General features: G+C 40.5%; 1 protein-coding gene across 1 annotated transcript in view; it reads left to right on the top strand.

The window, feature by feature from the left end:
• Positions 1-20,250, top strand: part of MDN1 (midasin AAA ATPase 1) — a 128,022-nt gene that overhangs the window by 25,754 nt on the left and 82,018 nt on the right. Inside the window, exons 20-38 of the mRNA XM_007421800.3 lie at positions 685-798; positions 2,309-2,456; positions 2,600-2,707; positions 3,528-3,679; positions 3,958-4,136; positions 5,957-6,165; positions 7,472-7,618; positions 11,101-11,242; positions 11,371-11,505; positions 11,967-12,105; positions 12,535-12,673; positions 12,764-12,894; positions 13,201-13,336; positions 13,605-13,734; positions 14,004-14,237; positions 15,366-15,563; positions 16,173-16,381; positions 17,504-17,626; positions 19,734-19,931. Coding sequence (XP_007421862.2) covers positions 685-798; positions 2,309-2,456; positions 2,600-2,707; positions 3,528-3,679; positions 3,958-4,136; positions 5,957-6,165; positions 7,472-7,618; positions 11,101-11,242; positions 11,371-11,505; positions 11,967-12,105; positions 12,535-12,673; positions 12,764-12,894; positions 13,201-13,336; positions 13,605-13,734; positions 14,004-14,237; positions 15,366-15,563; positions 16,173-16,381; positions 17,504-17,626; positions 19,734-19,931 — 2,971 coding nt within the window. The remainder of the gene's footprint in view (positions 1-684; positions 799-2,308; positions 2,457-2,599; positions 2,708-3,527; positions 3,680-3,957; positions 4,137-5,956; positions 6,166-7,471; positions 7,619-11,100; positions 11,243-11,370; positions 11,506-11,966; positions 12,106-12,534; positions 12,674-12,763; positions 12,895-13,200; positions 13,337-13,604; positions 13,735-14,003; positions 14,238-15,365; positions 15,564-16,172; positions 16,382-17,503; positions 17,627-19,733; positions 19,932-20,250) is intronic.

Genomic DNA, 20,250 nt, shown 5'->3' with positions numbered 1-20,250 from the left:
GAATTTGCACAGCATTGCTTCTGATGAAAGTCATGTTGTATAGTGTTAGGCACTTTTGACTGCTATTGAATCTGAGATAACTATATAACAAATTATGAAGTCCAGGAGTGAGTTTTGGGCCCTACCTGAATGTTCATGCTTTGTTCCTCTGTAACTGGTTAAAAATCCTACTACAGATAGTCCTCACTTAATGACCACAGTTGAGACCGCAGTCATTAAGTGAATCGTCATGTGACCGGACCTGATTTTACAACCTTTTTTGCGGTAGTCATTAAGTGAATCACCATGGTTGTTAAGCAAATCACGTGGTCATTAAGTGGATCACGCAGCTGGCTGGGAAGGTCACAAATGGTGATCATGTGACCCCGGGATGCTGCAACTGTCATAAGTGCGAGCTGGTTACCAAGCACCAGGATTGCGATCACGTGACGGCAGGGGTGCTGTGATTTTCATAACTTTGGACACCAGTTGTAAGTCACTTTTTAGCGCCATCATAACTTCAAATGGTTGCTAAACGAACAGTCGATAAGCAAGGACTACCTGTACCACATAACACTTCTATGCTGTAAATTGGCAGATTGGTATTTAGTCTTCTGTTTTAGATTAGCATGACTTGGCATGAAGATACCTTGAACTTTTACCAACAGGCAGACAAGTCTTTTAAAATGTATTGTCACCTTACAGGTTTACTGAAATCTACATAGAAGAATTACAGAATGAAGAAGATTTACAGATTCTTATAATGGATTATCTGAAAGGGCTAAATGTGAGCAAGAATATAGTTTGTGGGATCATAAAGTAAGTCAAATGCTGTATATTTGTTTACTATTAGTATCTAACTTAGCAGCTATAATGATTCAGAAATCTTTGCTATATGATAGAACCCCCACACCATAATTATCAGCCCTTCAAGGTAGTCCAGACAAGAAGCACAAAGAATGAGTACTAACACTACCTTTATTGTAAGGTTACAGCAGCAGAATCTTGCAATTTTGAAAGCACTTCATCCCTCCTTTACTTTTATTTTCTAGAAAACTAGGGAGGGTCCCTTCTGAGACACTTCCCAGGCCCTTTTTTCTTCTGTGGGCTGAGATACCTTTTGCATGATGGTTGTCTAGGCTGCAACTCTTCCTCCTGTCTCCCAAAGTCATTCCCACATACCATTACAATAATATAGCAGGATGACATTTTTTGTAGAATAGTATTACTCTGAGTTCTATTGTGAGAGTGTTTGTTATGCCCAGCCTTGGCTATGTGTTGATTGTGTTTTGATTGTACATTGTATTTCTTTTTTATTTTGATTTTTTAAAAAAAATTATTGATGTACTTTGCCCAGAATCACAAATTTTGAGTGGGACAATCTTATAAATTAAATGTAAGTACAGTGGTAACTCGGGATACGAACGCCTCTACTAACGAACTTTTCGGGTTACGACCAGCTCCGGCCGCAAAAATGTACCTCGATGTGTGAGCTCCGCCTCAGGGTACGGCCATTTTTCTGCCCTGACACGTGGTCCGCGGCCATTTTTCCGCCCCTGACACGTCCGCAGCCATTTTCCCACGCCGCGGCGCCCGGCCATTCTCGCGCCGCGCAGCGCCCGGCCGTTCTCGCGCCGCTCCCGGCCTTTTTCCTGCTGCGCCGCGCAGTGCCCGGCCTTTTTCCCGCCGCGCAGTGCCCGGCCATTCTCCCACCCCTGACGCGTGGTCCGTGGACGCCAGAACAGATTAACGGTAATTACATTGAACCTTATGGGAAAATTTGCTTCTGGGTGCGACCAAATTCGGAGGGCGGAACGGATTAACTGGATTTACATTGAACCCTATGGGGAAATTTGCGTCGGGTTACGCCCAACTCGGGATACGCCCAAAGTCACGGAACGGATTAAGTTCGTATCCCGAGGTACCACTGTATGTGTGTACGTTTATATCTGTGTTGACACATTTCACACAAGCATGAAGTGGATTCAGTGTAAGAACTCTTGCAGAATCTAGGTTGTCCCCCTCAATGATGACTGAGTGAAAACCAAACACCTCTGGAGGGCCTTTGCGGAATGACTATGTACCATCTGTAATTGGATTTTATTGTTAGATTACTTATTACTGTGTATTGAAATGTCTGGTTCTGTTCTTGTTCAGGACTTTTTTATTAAGTTATGGGGGGTCAAGGGTTACTTTATCATGAGTGCTTTTTTGTGTTTTATTTTGTAAGCTGTGAGTCTAAAGCATTTGGCAGCTTACAAATTTAATGAAAATGTTGATGTCAAACCCAGAGAAACTGAGTTATTTATTCCTTTCTTTGTATTTGTAGCTTCTATCTAACAGTGAGAAAAGAATGCGAAACAAAACTGGTGGATGGGACAGGCCGTAAGCCTCATTTTAGCCTTCGCACCCTATGCAGAGCTTTGAAATTTGCATCATCCAATCCATGCAACAATATCCAGCGCTCACTTTATGAGGTGATTGCCCTTGTTCTCTGTTCCTAAACATTGAGAACCCTTAATTGGAAAATATTCAATATTTTCTCACCTTAACACTTAAAATTTTATGAGTGTCCCCCACTCCCGCCAATAATACATTTTAATTTGTTTGCTTCTCATAGGGCTTTTGCTTGGGCTTTCTTACTCAACTTGATAGAAACTCTTACCCAGTTGTTCAGCACCTTGTATGTCAGCATATTTTGTTTGGGAACACACAAAGTCTAAAGCAGGCAAGTATTCTCTGAATAATTAGAATTAATTTTTTGTTGTTGTTGAAATAAAGGATATGTTCTCACTATTAAATGCTCTGAGCTCTGAATGGTCATTTTGAGTTTTCAGAAGAGAGCATCCTTGCTTCAGTGTTTTGTCCCAACTCAAGACAAAATGAGGCATTCTGTTTACATTGTTTCAAGTGTCCTGTTATGGAAACAGTTGGAAATTGAAACAAGCCCATTATGCCCTTACTTTTCAAACTTCAGTCACAAATTTAAGCAAGATGTCAGTCCATGGTGGGTGTTACCCTCCATCCAAACTATAGAAAAATTGGCCAAGGGAATTATTTTTAAAAGTATGTACCCATAGCAAACAAAAACTAGATATGGATAATGTTTATTGCTATAGCTAGAGTAATAGGTAGCATTCATAAGAGACTAGCACCTCAACAATTTTTATAGTGCTAAGGTGAAAAACATGCTGTAAGAGTTTTTGAGTTGCTGTTTGAATTCCAAATGGGGCCACATTGTTTTAAGCTAAGAATACAATGTCTTGTGCTTTGTACATAGCCTTACAGTGGAGCTTGAATCTTGTAATCTTACTGATTACATTACCTTGGCTTTATTGTGTCTATTTACTGGGATTTTCTTGAACCTTTCCTTCCTGTTACATAGACACATGAAGGATGGACATGAATTGAGTTTATCACAGATGTTATATCTGGATGGCTAGAATGAATCTCACATAGCTCTCATATGGGGAAAATGCAACATTATGATGTTTCAAGAGGGTCTGTTGATAGCTTAAATTAGTTATATTTTTATAACATCATTTTAGTCCTTACCAGAGCCTAAAGGAGGCAGAATGATAAAAGTAGAGGGATACTGGATTTCGGCTGGCGATAATGAACCTATTGTTGATGAGACTTACATTCTCACGCCTTCAGTCAAACTTAACCTCAGAGATATTGTCCGAGTTGTATCAGCTGGGTATGTTAGATTTAATTCTTCCTTTTTCTGTTCTGTGAAAGTAGTTTCACTTGATTTGATACATAAAAGTAGCACTTACTTTTGATTGATGCAACATGCTTCTCGGAATCAACTTATATCTTGCTAACAACAAGAAGATTAAATCTCACTGTTTGGAAGCTATTTTAAACAACATATGTAGTGAGATTGTAACAACATTACACATAGAGGAATTTTTCTGTAAAATTTTTGGCCACTAGAATCTTACATCTAACTTTATGATCTGCTAATTCTTCAAGGACGTACCCTGTTCTGATTCAGGGAGATACTTCCATTGGTAAAACCAGCTTAATCCGTTGGTTGGCTGCTGCAAGTGGAAACCATTGTGTTCGGATTAATAATCATGAGCATACTGACATTCAGGAATATATTGGCTGTTATACATCAGATGTATCTGGAAAGCTGATATTTAAGGAAGGTAGGACCATGGCTACTATGGAAATTTCTCTGTCATTTTCTTTTTCAGCAAAGGTTGTATTAGATGCTACTTCAAAGATTGCAAAACAAAACCACGGTTGTACTCCACAGGATCATAGATGTTCTTTAGTATTGCTTTTAGAGCATGAATTGTAGCTTAGGTTCAGTGAGAACTGTTCTATTCTGTGAGAAGTGGCCTGTTCTTGAAAATAAATACATTCTGCTGGCAGGTAGGTTTGCAAACTGCTGTTAGACTGGCAGGAAGCATGAGCTAAGGTGGAGAATGAGAGCATGAAATGACTAGTAGGATTGTGCAGGTGTGAATTTCAGATATTCAGTTCGAAAGTGATTCAGTGAAATCATCCCTTTGAATCGAATTTTCAGGTTGTCTGATCAATATATCAGACTGGATATTTACAAATCAGTTTGCCAATTTATGCAAATTAATACATGCGCATACTTGCATTTTTTCAAATTAAACTGAGACATCAATCTAGTTTAATAATTCAGATGAAGTTGAGTTGTTAAATCAATTCATTAAATCAGATCAGTAATTTATACTGGTTATTTGGGTGTTTCACATACAGCTAATAGCAAGCTGCCTCAAGTGAGTTTCTGCAGATCTGAGCTGTGTTGTTGCAACAGCTTCTTGCAACATTTCTCCTTGGTTGTGCTCATGCAGCATTTAGAGGTAGCCAGCAGCAGTGGGATGCCTTTCAGCAGGCAGCAGAAGTTAGGATCAAGGGAGTGGCAATGAAATGATAGGTGAATTCAAAGAGAATAAGCAGTTCTGTGCATTTCTACTTAGAAATAAGCCACTATAAATTCAGGGGTTGATGCTTTTAGGTGCATGGGGTTATAGGTTTTTGTTTTTGTTTTGCTTTCTTGTCATTATCAGAAAAACAGTTGAGTTCAGTAAAATTACTCTCATGAGGTTTGAGAGTGGTTTAGTTAATGCTAATGAATTGTTGAGGTGGTTTGTAGAAGGCAAGTGATATTTGGGTGTAAATTAACCACAAGAGTGAATGGACTTATTCTCTGTGGTCCTAGAAGACAGGGCCAGAAGCAGGGGGTTAAAATTTACAAGGAAATAGGCTTAGGCTATACATCAGGCAGAATTTCTTAATTACAAACTGTCCCCCCGGTGGTGGGGGAACATGAAGAGGTGAATTCTCTTATGCTGGAGAGCTTGAAACAGGGTGGATAGTCATCTGTCATAGGATTTGTGGACCGATAGATGTTATGCTTATATGCTGCTTCAGGCATGTCACTTGATTGTGAGATGGGCAGCTATATAAATATGACAAATAAATAAATAAATAAAAATGTCTGGCTGAATGGATGACAGGTCTCCATATAGTAATAAGGTGAAAAACCAAAAAAGGACAACAATGTACCGTAGTAACTACTCAAACTACCATAACACTTATACCCATTCACCCTCCAGAAGAAAGAAAAACAACCCTTCAGACCCCAAAGGCTACTGAAAGAACCATCTATTATTGTGGAGGGGGAGTGCACCAGTGGACAGAGCAGTGTTTGTCAACCTTGACAACTTAAAAATGTCCGGACTTCAATCCCAGAATTCCCCAGCCCACCATACTGGCTGGGAAATTCTGGGAGTTGAAGTCCACACATCTTCAAGTTGCCAAGGTTGATAAGCACTGCTCTAGTGGATCTTGCACTGGGTATGGTGTTGAACTAGATGTCCTCTAAGATCCCTTCCAACTCTGATTCTCTGATTTTCCAAGATTTTTCACTGCTTCTCCACTGTAGAATGTAAATAAAATATACACATACAATTTGGTAATTACTTTAAAGGTGTCCTCATTGATGCAATGCGAAAGGGATACTGGATTATCCTAGATGAACTGAACCTGGCACCTACCGATGTTTTGGAGGCACTGAACAGATTGTTAGATGACAACAGAGAACTGTTCATCACGGAGACTCAAGAAACAATCAGAGCTCATCCACGGTTCATGCTGTTTGCAACACAGAATCCTCCAGGTCTCTATGGAGGCAGGAAGGTTTGTTGACTATCCAGAGATCACTGTTTCTTCATATTTTTTTCCTTACTATGATATATTGCATATAAATAGCAAACATTTGTCAATAGCTGTTCCTTCTGTGGTCAGATTGGCATCATCTGTACTCTAAATATATATTTAAAAACCAGTGGGACTTTAAATATATATTAAAATCACAGTGAGGCCTGGGGCATTTCTATAATCACAGGTTGCTGAGGGGTGAGAGTGATATTATATTGAAATGTGTTGGCAAAGGTGGCTGCAGGGAGCGGACCATGTTAAAATCTATTGTTGCCAATCCTGCTTGCATTTTACTGCTTGTAAAACCTTAATCAGACTGGACTTGATGTTGCAGGATAGCTGGAAAGGATCTGAGAAAAGATTTTTCCTGGTATTTGTGTAACCATTTTAACATATGCTGGCCAATGAGAGTTATATCCCAATATCTGGAGAGCAACTGGTTGAAGAATGCTGGTGTAAAAGTTGTATGAATTAGGTTGCTTTTCTTGTCATGACACATTTTTTGTTTACAAGCTACTGTGAGGTTGGAACATAAAGCTGAAATCTTAGATGCAAGATTCTAAGGAATATGGTTTGCCTGTTGTTGTTGTTTTAATTTGATATATATGGTTTTAATCCTACTTACGTATTGGCATATTCTATGATGCTTCGAGATGGTGGATTAGAGAAGCCTATAATCCCTGCAAATAAGTATGTAAATACAATTATCTGATTAATCAGTGAAGTCACTACCAATATATGAAATACAGACAAAATGGCTGCAAAGTGATTTTGTCCATTAAGCTTGATGGACTAGAGCAGTGTTTGTCAACCTTGGCAACTTTAAGATGTGTGGACTTAACTCCCAGAATTCCCCACCCAGTATGCTGGCTGGGGAATTCTGGGAGTTGAAGTCCACCTGTCTTAAAGTTGCCAAGGTTGACAGACACTGGACTAGAATATGATCTTGATCTGAGAGAACTGTCAGATCTATAAGTACTTGTAATGTAGGTCCATATTTCTGGACATCTTCCATGTTTGTTAACAATTTGTTAAATACATATACATGCTCTGATTTCAGTATATGCATTATTGTTCTTTTGCTACAACATAAATGTGTATATAAGATGTGTGTGTCTTAACTTCCATCGAATGGGTATTTCACAGTGAATTTGTAATCTTTCAAAAAACTGCTGATCTTCTTTGAACAAATGTTGATAAATATAAGGAATACACTTTTTATTTATATTTTAGTGGTATGAGTTCCAGGGATGCTGTTTCAGTTAAAATCTTTTTATTTTTATAGGTCTTATCTAGAGCCTTCAGAAATAGATTTGTGGAGCTGCATTTTGATGAGTTACCCAGTATAGAATTGGAAAGCATTTTGCACAAAAGATGCCAGCTTCCACCTTCCTACTGTAGCAAGTTGGTCAAAGTCATGCTGGAACTACAGGTACTGCTAATCGTTGTGTGCTATCTTAAGAGGAAGCAAACGAAGTAGGATGAATTGGATTTCGAGTATATCTTTTCCAAAGATGATCTGGTTACTGATTCTGATTTAAAAGTTGGCCCTTGATTCCTATTAGGAAGTATCTACCAGGCTGAACCAATAGGATTTAAGGCAGCCTCCTACAGAAAAGGAAAAATAGAGCTGCATAAATAAATAAAAATAAATAAGTAGAGACACAGGCTTATGCAATGTTTGGCGGCTATTGTTGTTGTTGTTGTTGCCTTTTATATATATAACTCAAGGAGGCGAACATACCTAATACTTCTGCCTCCTATTTTCCCCACCACAACAGCCCTGTGAGGCGGGTTGAACTGAGAGAGAATGACTGATCCAAAGTCACCCAGCTGGCTTTCATGGCTGAGGGAAGCCCGAAACTCACAGTCTCCTGCTTTCTCGGCCAGCACCTTCACTACTACACCAGACTGGCTCTCACATTGTCATCTAGATTTGGCAATCCCAGCAGAAACCAATCCTGTAATTTTTTCCTCTCCACCACATATAAGTACGTGTGACGCACTTCTGTATGTGTCTGTATATACGCATAGCTATATAGATCTATCAGAAGCCACACTCCATCCAGAACCAGGACAAAGATCTTAATATTAATTGATTTAAGTCACCCACTGGGGAAGATGGGCAGCATACAAATTTAATAAATAAAATAAATAAATTTCGTAACTGTTGGTTAAAACTGCCTATCTGTAAAATAGGTATCTCATTTATAAAGTGAATTGTTCTCCCATCCGCATAGACCAGCCATTCTCTTCCACACATGCACAAACCACTCTCACAGAAACATGCAGCAAAGCACACTCTCTTTCCTTCCGCCTGAAATAGCAAAAAAGAATAACATAAGATGAAGGTGGGGTAAGTAGAGTGGGAAATAAATCTGGATTGGAAATAAGGCTAGGGAAAAAGAAGTAACTAGATAGGGAAGGTAAAAGAAAAGGGCAATATTCACCAGGCAAGCAGGAGTACCTCCTTTTCCAAGTGGCTGGTGGCAGCTGATCTCCAGAGTCATGTACACTAAAGGTGTACACAGCCGCTTGAGCCTCTCTAACCATGTGCTTCTTTTTAACAGAAACTGAGTGAATAAATGTGCCCTCCCCCATACTATATAAGGCATTATTTAGATAATGGAAATTATAATGAAAAAATGACTTTAACTTTTATCATATATACCTTAAATATAGATAGGCCCCAGTCAGCTTCTCAGTTTTATGTTAGGCCAACTGCAGACCACAACTGGTTCCTCAGGGTTATAGTCACCCTTATGTACTTTGTGTAGTCAGGAACTTAACATCTTCAAGGCTCTCACTGTTTCTGTAGTCAAAGTGATCATCTTTGTAGCTGTTAAATCAGCCTGAAGAATACTGTGATGAAGTATGCTCATCATCAAGGATCATCCCTGCATAAAGACTTAGTAAACTTCAGTCCTCAAGGTTTAGGGAATTGCTTGCATTATGTCCTGAAGTCTCTTATACCTGGAGTTGGCCCAAACAGGATATGTGGAGAGCATTCGGAAAGAGCACTTACTATTTTACTTGTTAAATACACCCCCGAAAATATAAAAAAGAACTCATCACCAACCTAAATTACATCTCCTAGAGCACATCTCTAGCCTTGTCTACAAACACATTCCTTCTAGAAAAAATTAGGGTACCTCATGGGCCATACTAAGCATTATGGGCAGAGGAGGCAGTCTTTAGAAAAAGAAAAGTACTGTATGTTTTTCCTTCATCGTAGTCTCTTTAATCACATGGCCCCTTCTGGACATTAGGATAGCTTTGGTACAGTTTTATTTTGTATTTATTTATTTGCCAAATTTATATGGCCACCCATCTCACATGAAGTGACTCTGGGCAGCGTACAATAAAACCTACAATTAAAACTTACTACAAAGCCATTTAAAAACAATAAACATAGATAAAAGCAAGACCACGAGAGGGAAGATATGACATATAATGCAGCCAATGCACAAGCTCCCTGTTACCAGGAAATCCCCAGGGTTGATGAAAAAAATATTTTTTGAGGGCTTTCCAGAAAGCCATGAGAATTGGGACTAATCTCACCGCAGGAGGGATGATGTTCACAAATCACAAATGGATGCCACTTTGGGCTGTCGGCTATGTCAGTGGGTGGCCCTACCGGCTGGTGCTAGGATTTTTTTCTGTTTTTTCCTACTTGCAACTGCTGTGATGGTGGGCGGCCTTGTCAGCTGGCACAGAAAGCTGTTGGCGCTGTAGTGCAGTGTTGTTGCTTTTTGCTGCCCCTGAAGAGAGAAGCTGTTGAGTCTAGCAACTGCGAATGGAAGTGGTGATAGCAACAGACTGGTTTCCAGACTACTGTGGACTCCCTTCCCTCCTCTGCGGGGTCCCTTTTTTTTTTTTTTGCTGACATCAGACTGGTCATTGTGGGGTGGGCTTCACCCTCACCGCAGGCTTCCACTTGCAGGATAGGCAGTCTGCTTGGGGTCTGAGGGTTCTTGGTGAGGGTTCTGAGAGACTGGTCCCCCTCCCTAGGTAAGAGCTAGTGGGTAGGTTGGCTAGTTAGGGAGGGTGTGGTTGAAGGGACTAGTTACAATTCTGTTGTGTGAGCCTGGGGGAGGTGGTTATTGATACCCTGGTGGCGCTGAGAGCTAATGCTGAAGTGCCTCAGGGAACTTGGTTTCCCCTCCCTGGGATGGATGCTGCGGAGGACAGGTGGAGATCCCTGACCTTGGACACTGGGAGGGTTGGAGTGGGAGATGTTGGGGACTTGGGGGGGGGCAGGCCGGAACATCACAGTGGTGATGGGCATGGCTAGGTATAGTGGGAGACAGGGAGCAGGCCGTTCTCGTGGAACATGGTCCCAATGTCATGTACTGGTTCCATGTTCCATCCCTCGGTACTCAACCCCTGTGCCTGGTCGGCAGACTGTCAGAGACCCTGGTTTCCGGCTGCTGCTACTAAATGCGAGGTTAGTCTGTGATAAGGCCTCCCTCATTTGTAATTTAATCACAGATGAGAGGGCCGACCTGCTCAGCCATTGAATAAAACCAAAGGAAATGATTGTACTATTATTTAGATCACATGATCTCACATGGTCCTGGGCAGTAGGAGATAAATCCCTCTTGTAAGCCTCTATGACGTCATGTTAAAAAGAACCTTCATCAGATGGTCCAAAATCCCATTTGAGCACCAGCCTCTCATCAGATCTGTTATAACTCATCTGCAACTTGCTTGGGTGTTCCTCGTCAGTAATGAGAGTTCCAAGGAATAGTTGCTAAGACATACTGGGCAAAAGGGGCCTGGAAGTTGAGCCAAGAAGTGGCAGTTTCAGGAATGTGGTGGGAGGGATAAGGTACTTAAAGGCTTCTGGAGAAATCATCGTAGGTGCAGAATATAAAATTGGATAAAGAGCTCTTGCTTTGTTGTTTTCTTTAGTCTTATCGCAGAGGTTCATCAGTGTTTGCAGGCAAACACGGCTTCATTACTCTCCGTGACCTGTTTCGCTGGGCTGAAAGGTACCGATTAGCAGAACAGACAGTGAAGGACTATGACTGGCTTCAGCATTTAGCCAACGATGGTGAGACTTCACTCCTCTTTTCAACTTGCACAGTCTATATAGTCTGGTAAACCAAATACCAAATACCACTGTCCTCTTAAAAAAAGTAATAACCTTTATCCATGTCGCTGTTGTCTCTTTGTTCTTAGGATTTATGCTTTTAGCGGGAAGAGTCAGAAAACAAGAAGAAGTAGATATTATTCAAACTGTCATTGAAAAATATTTTAAGAGAAAATTGGATCCCCAGTATCTCTTCTCAGAAGAAAGTGTGAAAAAACAGCTAGGTCAGTTTGCAAAATTGATTTGTTATTATTCATTTACAGTCAAAGATCAATCCAACAAATATTAGAACATATACAGCAGTTTAAAAACTTTATATATATAAATGACATGGAAGCCCAAAACAAAGCTGTGAGAAAAGCACCAGCCAATTCCTTATAGGCTAAAATTGCAGATAAGAATTTTGCCACTGCCCTTGATGCATTTAAGAAATGATCACTGAAAAGGAAAGCAGTGATCTCATTACAAGGGAAATTCAACTTTGTAATAACTGGGGCTATGAGTTCTAATTGCCATTGTGTTCAGAGTGGACATTTTAAAGTAACTCTCGTAAGTGGGAGTTAATATTTATTATCAGTTTCAGAATTCATTAAAAATAGGCTTGAATGTTTGGCTGATGTTCCTTCATTTCTAGTTTCTTGCTTTTTGTCCCTGCTTATTTCTTTTTAAATCTCTTTTGGACCAGCTAAATCACCTGCTGGGCTCCCTAGAATGGATGAGGAGTTCAGCCACATTGTATGGACTGAAGGGATGAGGAGACTTGCAGTCTTGGCAGGCCGAGCTTTGGAGTTTGGTGAACCCATTCTTCTGGTTGGAGACACGGGGTAAACTGTTCTCTTCTTATATTTATCTGTTTGGAGCTGAGCCACGGAGCATTAGGCCACACGTGGGAAACCTAAGGCTCCATGGTTGTCAGTGGCCCCTGGTTTGGTTTAGTTTCTATTTCTATTGGCTTTTAAATCACTTCAATCACAAATGTCAAAAAATGACAGCATGACTTGTTTGTGTTTTGAAGATGGAAGAACATGAATGTACTAGAATAGATTGTAAAATAAGGTCAAGATAGTTTGAAAACAAGGAATTCTTCTAAGAACCTGCTACTCAAAACCTGATGTGCCTTCTCCCACTCTGCATTGTTGCTCTGCACTTCCTTATGACATGGTCCTATTCATGTTGATGTTCATCCTCATTATTAACCACTGACACAAGATAAGAAGCTTAATGGAATTGACTTTACCAACTTTACTACACAGGTGTGGCAAAACTACTATTTGTCAGATCTTTGCAGCTATAGCAAATCAGAAGTTGTATTCTGTGAACTGCCACTTGCACATGGAGACATCAGACTTCCTGGGAGGACTGCGGCCAGTTAGACAGCGATCAAAGGACAAGGTCGGTTGGCAACAAGATGCTGAGTACGACTAAGAGCTTAAAAACCTACAATGTCTGTGCTCAGTCTCTTTCCCCTTTTTTTCCTAATAGGATGAAATTGACAGTTCTAGGCTATTTGAATGGCATGATGGAGCCCTTGTTTTAGCAATGAGAGAGGACGGCTTTTTTCTCATGGATGAAATTTCATTAGCTGATGATTCTGTTCTAGAAAGACTTAATAGGTATGCGCTTGAAAATGGGACAGTTCAGTCTCGCTTCCCTTGATGTGTTTAATGCCAATTAAATAATATCATATTCTAGCTTCTTCTGATTGTTAGGATTATCAGATCTTGCTTATTTACTGGAATAATAGAGCTTCTGAATTTTTATTAGCAAGGGTATAGGATTTATAGTTACTTTGGAAAATCAGAGGGAAAATGACAAATTTATGCCATACCTAGCTGGTTAATTTTAAGGTGCCACAAATTTCTCCACTGTGTATGGTGTAGGTTGGTTATTCAGCTATCCCTCTGGGATTTTTCTTCTAGTGTTCTGGAAACTGAAAAGACACTGGTGTTAGCAGAGAAGGCCAGTGAGGACAGTGAAATTGAGCTGCTGACTGCAGGAAAGAATTTTCGCATTTTAGCTACAATGAATCCTGGGGGAGACTTTGGGAAGAAAGAGGTAATGAAGGCCAATGTAACTCTGTGCTACGATTGCCATCACGCTAATTACAGACGTGACGTTACAGTTTAAAGAATTGCTTATGCTTTATTGCATATGTGATACTGATAAGGTTGTCAGAACCAACAGCTAAATGTGTTGTCCCCTGCAGTTACCCTTTCCTTTTTTAAAATCCATAAAATCTTTTAAGAGTCTTACTGACAATAAGCTAATGAACTCTAGCTATAATAAGCTGACAGTAACTTCAGCTACATTTTCATGCCTGCAGCTATCGCCTGCCCTGCGTAATAGATTTACCGAAATATGGTGTCCACAAAGTAACAACCGTGAGGATTTAATACAAATTGTTAAGCACAATCTTTATCCAGGACTCTGTCTGGCCAGAAAAAATGATGAAGGTAAATCACATTGAAAAATGCTTAATAAATATATCCCCACATAGTTTTCAACAAGCAGTCCCCTGCATTTTGCTAACAAATATTTTAACAGTATTTTATAGGTTTTTAAACTTCTTTAGCATTTTATCTTTGTCCTTCTTTATTAACTTCCCTAGAAAAGTTTTCTGGTTATTGATCTGTGTTTTTAAAAGTATAATTACAAAATTGCTTTCTTCTGTGTGTATTTATTTCATTTCTGTATTTTCTTCTTCCCCTCTCGGTTCCCATAGGAATGGATATAGCAAAACTCATGATGGATTTCATAGGTTGGCTGACTAATCAAGAATTTGAGCATAATTGTATTCTCAGTATCCGGAATGTTTTGTCGTGGGTCAATTTCATGAACGTTATGGCACAAAACAGACTGCTTGGTGGCTCAGAGGAACACCAATTCTTTAGCATTTCCCCAGTGCTGACCTTTGTCCATGCTGCGTGTCTCGTGTATATTGATGGAATTGGCTCAGGTAAATCTTCATGGCAGAATGATTAGCAACTGAGAATGACAGCCTTAGCTGAACTCTTTCTGAACTTTAAGGTAGTGAATGGGACCCAATTCTATATTGGTGTGCTTGTAACACTATTTTGGAGTGGTTGAACTATGTACTAATTGTGTACTAATAGGGCTGGCAAGATTGAACAAATAATTATGTATAAGATATGTTTGTGGATGTGAGTATTAGATAGAGTAGGAATCATATAGTTTTATGTGAGAGGAGTAGCTTAATGATGGGTAAGTTGAGCTTGAGTCTAGGCACAGAATACAAGGGAAGGAAGTGGGTGGATGGGTGGATCTGTAGCCCTGCAGTCATGAGTAGAACATAGGATGGTGGGAAGGTTGGGTGTTGGAGAAGAATCCTTTGGAGGATAGTTCATCTGATAATGTAAGTGGAGTTGATTTAACCCAGTATTGGTCACCTTGGTACAGTACCAGCTTAGGCTGGATGGAGGTGGGGGGAGATTACCTGGAATTGTTCAGAGGTTAGTTAATGTGTCATTCTGCAGTGGAGTGGGTCCAGTTGCCTTTACAAGCACACTGGGTGAATATGACCTGTTGGTTCTTCTTGATTTGTCATCGACTTTTGATTCCCACTGATGATGGTATTCTCTTGTATTGGTTCTGTGGGATTGGCGTGGGAAACATTGTGGTCCTATTTCAGAAAGTAACAGTGGGCTATTGACAATTATGCTGAAGAATACCTCCATGATAGTTTTGTTCCTGTATTACCTAACATTAATATGAAGCTGTAGCATGTGACTGTTAGTGACCTGGAGCAAGTTCTCCTCAATATGCAAGTGACAGATAGTTTGATTTAAATCAGATGTGGCCATGCATAACTGAGATCAATTCCTGAATGCTGAGGTAAGGTGGATGAGGGCATGTAGGCTGAATCTGAATGCTAATATTGTATTAGAATTGTATTGGTTTTTACCAGTTTTGCTGTTTTTCATCTATTTTAATTGTAGGTATAGGATCTGTTGTAAACAGTTTTCATATTTTTCAGTAACGGTCAGTTTAAAATGCTGTAAATAAATAGATCTGTATAAATTCTTCTGCTATTCCCATTTAACTATTTTAACTTTTTTTAATGTAGGTACAATGTCCTGTTCTTCTGGCTTGACCACTGTGGCTCGTGAAAAATGTCTGGAATATTTGTGTAGAAAAATTTCCCGAATTGTGCCACTCAGTGATGATCAGAAGAATGAACTGAGAATGTATGATCTGGAAAGAGAAAGGGAAATGGTTTGGATGGAGAACTACATAGGGATCCATCCATTTTTTATATCAGGAGGTAAGAATCTGTTTTTGCAAATTTACTGAATTTACTGACTTGATAGCAGAATGTATGAAATGAGAAGCTCTTATTTAGACATGGAGAAAAATATTATGGAATGGTCCTTCCAATGGCATGTTTGCACAATTCTCTGTGTAAAAATATGCTGTTTCTGCAAATTAGAAGATAAAATGTCAAGAAGAATGCTTTTAGCCTTTCTCTTTGATGTACTAGATTTCAGTATGCATGCAGTTATGGGTGAGTTAATGAGAGAACGTTCAAACCTTTGATTCCCTAATCTATAATAAAAATGTTCATTCTCTAATTTTCAGGCATAGGTGTTGTTGCTTATGCAGTTAAACAGTACTAGCCACATGTAAGGTGAGGGAATCTGCAATGGAGGAAATAGATCCAGCAGTCTGAGGAAACTCCAAAATTGGCCCACTGAGAACTGAGCTTCCTCAGTGGACAGGACTAACAGGTCAAGTGAAATCAAAATCAGGTTGGAAGGAAATAGAATGGAATATCCTAGAAAAGGACATGGTTGTTTGTTTGAGATATTGAACAGGAGCTTTGCATATGCTGCTTTGACATTATTTTAGGCTGTTATCTTTCTTTTTGCTGCAGGCCCACTTTACCAGAAGAACAATATTTCGGATTATGCTATAAATGCAGGGACCACAGCAATGAATGCACAGCGGTTGTTACGAGCCTTGCAGCTAAGCAAACCTATTCTCTTGGAAGGCTCTCCAGGTGTTGGGAAGACCAGCCTAGTGGCAGCCCTGGCCAAGGCTTCAGGAAATGGCCTAATTCGAATCAATCTCTCTGAACAAACAGTAGGTAGATGGCTATGGTGCAGCTTGGAATTTCTGACCATGCAAAAAACTCATTTAGCAAAAGTCAAGGGTCCAAGACTCCTCTTAAATCTTGAGATACTGCTCACTGGAGAAGGAAAGGAAGTTTAGAAGTATGTTGAGTAATTTAGTGATATTCCTGCTTTAGAGGTAGGTTTTATGTAGGTTTTTTGATCTGTTGACTCCTTGGAGAAAACATCTAATCTCACCGGTTTTTCCCAGTTTTCTGTTTCTTCTTTACATGTGCAAAACAATAGACCCTGTGCTCTGCAGAGTCAACTTTTAAAATATTCTATAGTCTCATAATGGCACAATTATTAATCTCACTGAGGCCATGGTGTTTTGTTTTGTTTTTTCATATCCTAGCCTGAATATCCTGCCATACTACAAAAGAGAAAAAAAGTTAGTACTTACTGTAAAGAGTGAGGGAGGGGCTTTCAGTGGGAAACCAAATATCTCAAGTACTGTCTGCTGTAGATATCCTTATGCACCATCAAGAAGAAAGTCCTGGCTAAGTATCAGCACTCCTTATTTTCTTTACCAGAAAGGTGTAGGTACTGCAGATGTACAGCAAAGTTGTCCAACTTTTTCTCATCTCAAGACCATCCCTAGCCTTTGAGTGGCATGCTGAGGATCACGCTCCAAAAAGTAGAGGGTGGAACCAGGACAAAACTTAAATTTCGTTTACTTGATTTAGAATTGAGTTTAAAGAAAATTAAATGGAGTTGGAATAATTACGCTCCAGCCACATGTTCTTTTTTAATTATCTTAGTCTTAAAAATTACAAGTTGGTAACATTTTGAAATTTCTGGAGATTGCAGTCAACATTTGGGGGGCTGCATGCACCTTGGAGCCTCCAACTGTCTCTGGACAACAGACATGCAAAGTCAGCTGGGCTGGAATGCTGGTGTGTTTATGTGTGTATGGTACTCACTGACTGATGGTGAAAAAATACCTAGATTTGTTGCTTCAGTAGAGTGTTACTAATTTTTTTCTTTTTCTTTTTTCCAAAACATGTTGCATGCCTGGATGGTTGTTTTTTTGAATTGTCACCATAATATTTGTAAAGCTTGCCATCTCTTTTTTTTTTTTTCCCCTTATCAGGATATAACAGATTTGTTTGGCACAGACTTGCCTGTTGAAGGAGGCAAAGGTGGGGAATTTGCCTGGCGTGATGGACCACTGCTTGCAGCACTGAAAGCAGGACACTGGATTTTATTAGATGAAGTGAGTACAGCTACATATACAGCGTTTCCTTTCTTGGAGTGATGGTCTTGCTCCAAATATTGTTTAGGCTCTCCAGCACTGGAGGGTGAGGGGGAGAGAATCCACCAGTGAGGATTCTGTATGTTGCTCTGCCTTGTCAAATATTGTAGAAGCCTTCTCTGGTTGAAGGAATTGTGTACATATGTACTTTTGAGCAGATGGATATACAGGTAGTCCTCAACTTACACTTACGATGGCAGTTGGGACCAGAATTTCTGTTACTAAGCAATGCGGTCGTAAAGCATGACTGCATCACTTAATGACAGCAATACCTGCAGTCCCGATTGCCGTTGTTAAGTGTAAGTCGAGGACTACTTGTATATCCATCTATTCAACGGTACAGGTGAGTTAGGCGAGGCCACTTCCTGCCAGCTTCCCACAAGCAAAGTCAGTGTGGAGGACAGCAGGAAGTTGCAAGTCCCAGGCCCACAGGCAGGTAAGTGACTGCTGTCAAGTGGGGGAGGGAGCAAGGGGGTGTGGGGGAGGGTCGGGGAGGGTTCATGAGAGGTGCCGTGCAGGGAAGGTGTGCAGGGGTGCGCAAGAGGCACTGTGCAGGGCAGCGGGGGTATGCGAGAGGCGCTGGCCAGGAATGTGTGCAACAGGCACTGTGCAGGTTGGCAAGGGTTCCGGAGAGGTGCCACGTGGGTTAGGAAGGTGCATGGGGGTGCAGCATGGGTTGGGGAGAGTGCACAAGAGGAGCCACACAAATTGGGGAGCGTGCACAAGGGTGTGTGAGAGGCACTGCGCAGGTCAGGGAGGGTGCATGAGAGGCATCACACAGGTCGGGGAGGGTACGCAGGGGTGCACAAGTGGCGTGAGCTCAGAAGGGCTGAGGAGGGTGCACAGGTGGGGGAGACTTACCCCAGCGACTTGCTATTTCCCTGCTGGCTTCCCCTTTGACTTTCTCGGGAATCCAGCATGGAAGGTTTCAAATGGCAATCATGTGATCATGGGGTGCTTGGCAATCGGTCATAATACAAACAGGTTTGCGAGGCACCCAGATCACAATCACGTGGCCATGGGGTGCTGGGATGGCTGCAACTTCAAGGACCAAGTTGTAAGTCTCCTTTTTCAGCACATTGTAACTTCAAATGGTCATAAGTCAAGGACTACCTGTACTTGTATAGGCTTACATTGTGTAGTAGAGTTATTTGCTTTGTTGTGGCATGTAGAAGTATGTTCCAGTGAAAACTGTCCTTACTAATAAATTAATTGCTTTGATCTAAATATTTCACTTTCATTATACTTTGAAAATGTAGGGTCTAACTGAATAGGAAAACATAAACTGGATCATTTTTATTGCAATAATATTTACTTGGGTTTGAAGATGAGATTGTGTGACCACTGATACTGGTTAGTCTCTTTAACTTAAGTGCCCATTTACACTGGTGTGAACATTTATTTATTTATTAAACAAACTTATATAGTCACTGATCTACCAGAATGTCTACTGGATGGCAGGTAAAATAAAAATACAATTCAGTAAAGCAACCCTTTAAAGCCATAAATAGTGCTGAGGGCCTGATAACATCACATCCATCTACCAAGCACTCTCAGTGTCCTGGCCCCAGTGCCTGGGGGAAAAGCCATGTCTTTACTACTAAAGCCAGCAGGGTCAGGACTACCTGTATCTCTGGGGGAAGCTATTCCATAAGGCAGGCACCATGACAGAAGGCACACTTCCAAGGCCCCACCAGGTGACGTTGATTCACCAAAGGGACCTGGAGTGCACCCACCCTGCCGGATCTAGTAGAACAGGCAGAAACCATCTGGGATAGGAGGTCCTGCAATTAATCTGACCCCATGCCATGTAGGGCTTTAAAAGTGACAACCAGCACCCTTTAATTGCACTTGGAAGCCTACTGAGAGCCAGTTTGCTCATGCAGCAGTGGTGTTGCCAAGGTGTATCCACACCATATCATTGTCATTGAAATAGAGAGATCCAAGCAAGAGTCTTGGATGAAGTCAAAAGGATATAATAAATGTGGGAAGTATTTACTGTATGAATGCTTTTGTTATGAAAAATAAGGGGAATGTAACCTTTTAAATGGTTGTATGTCTTCAATAGCTGAACTTGGCTTCTCAGACAGTATTAGAAGGCCTGAATGCCTGTTTTGACCACCGGGCAGAGATTTATGTTCCTGAGTTGGGGATGAATTTCCATGTTCAGCACAAGATGACAAAGATCTTTGGATGCCAGAATCCCTACAGGCAAGGAGGTGGTAGAAAAGGGCTACCTAAGTCATTTCTGAACAGATTCACACAGGCAAGTTCATAATTTCATTTAGACCCACTTCCACTGTCCCTTTTATGTTTAGCATTTCTTTTAAAATGGATGTTAATGAGTCATACCATCTAGATCAGTGTTTCTCAACCTTGGCATCTTTAAGATAGGTGGACTTCATGGCTGGCTGGGGAATTCTGGGAGTTGAAGTCCACCTATCTTAAAGATGCCAAGGTTGAGAAACACTGATCTAGATAATGGTATAAGTTGAATACTAAACTTATGCTGATTCAATCCCTTTGAATAAAGTTGTTTATTTAAATATATTGATGGAACTCTGTGTTAAATTCAGCATTGCCAA

Source organism: Python bivittatus, unplaced genomic scaffold, assembly GCF_059951505.1.
Source record: "Python bivittatus isolate LINGU-HERP-01145 unplaced genomic scaffold, Pbiv_v1 ctg000020_np1212, whole genome shotgun sequence".
Taxonomy (NCBI): Eukaryota; Metazoa; Chordata; class Lepidosauria; order Squamata; family Pythonidae; genus Python; species Python bivittatus.
Note: the sequence above shows the minus strand (reverse complement) of the source record. Positions and strands in the feature narration are given on the sequence as shown.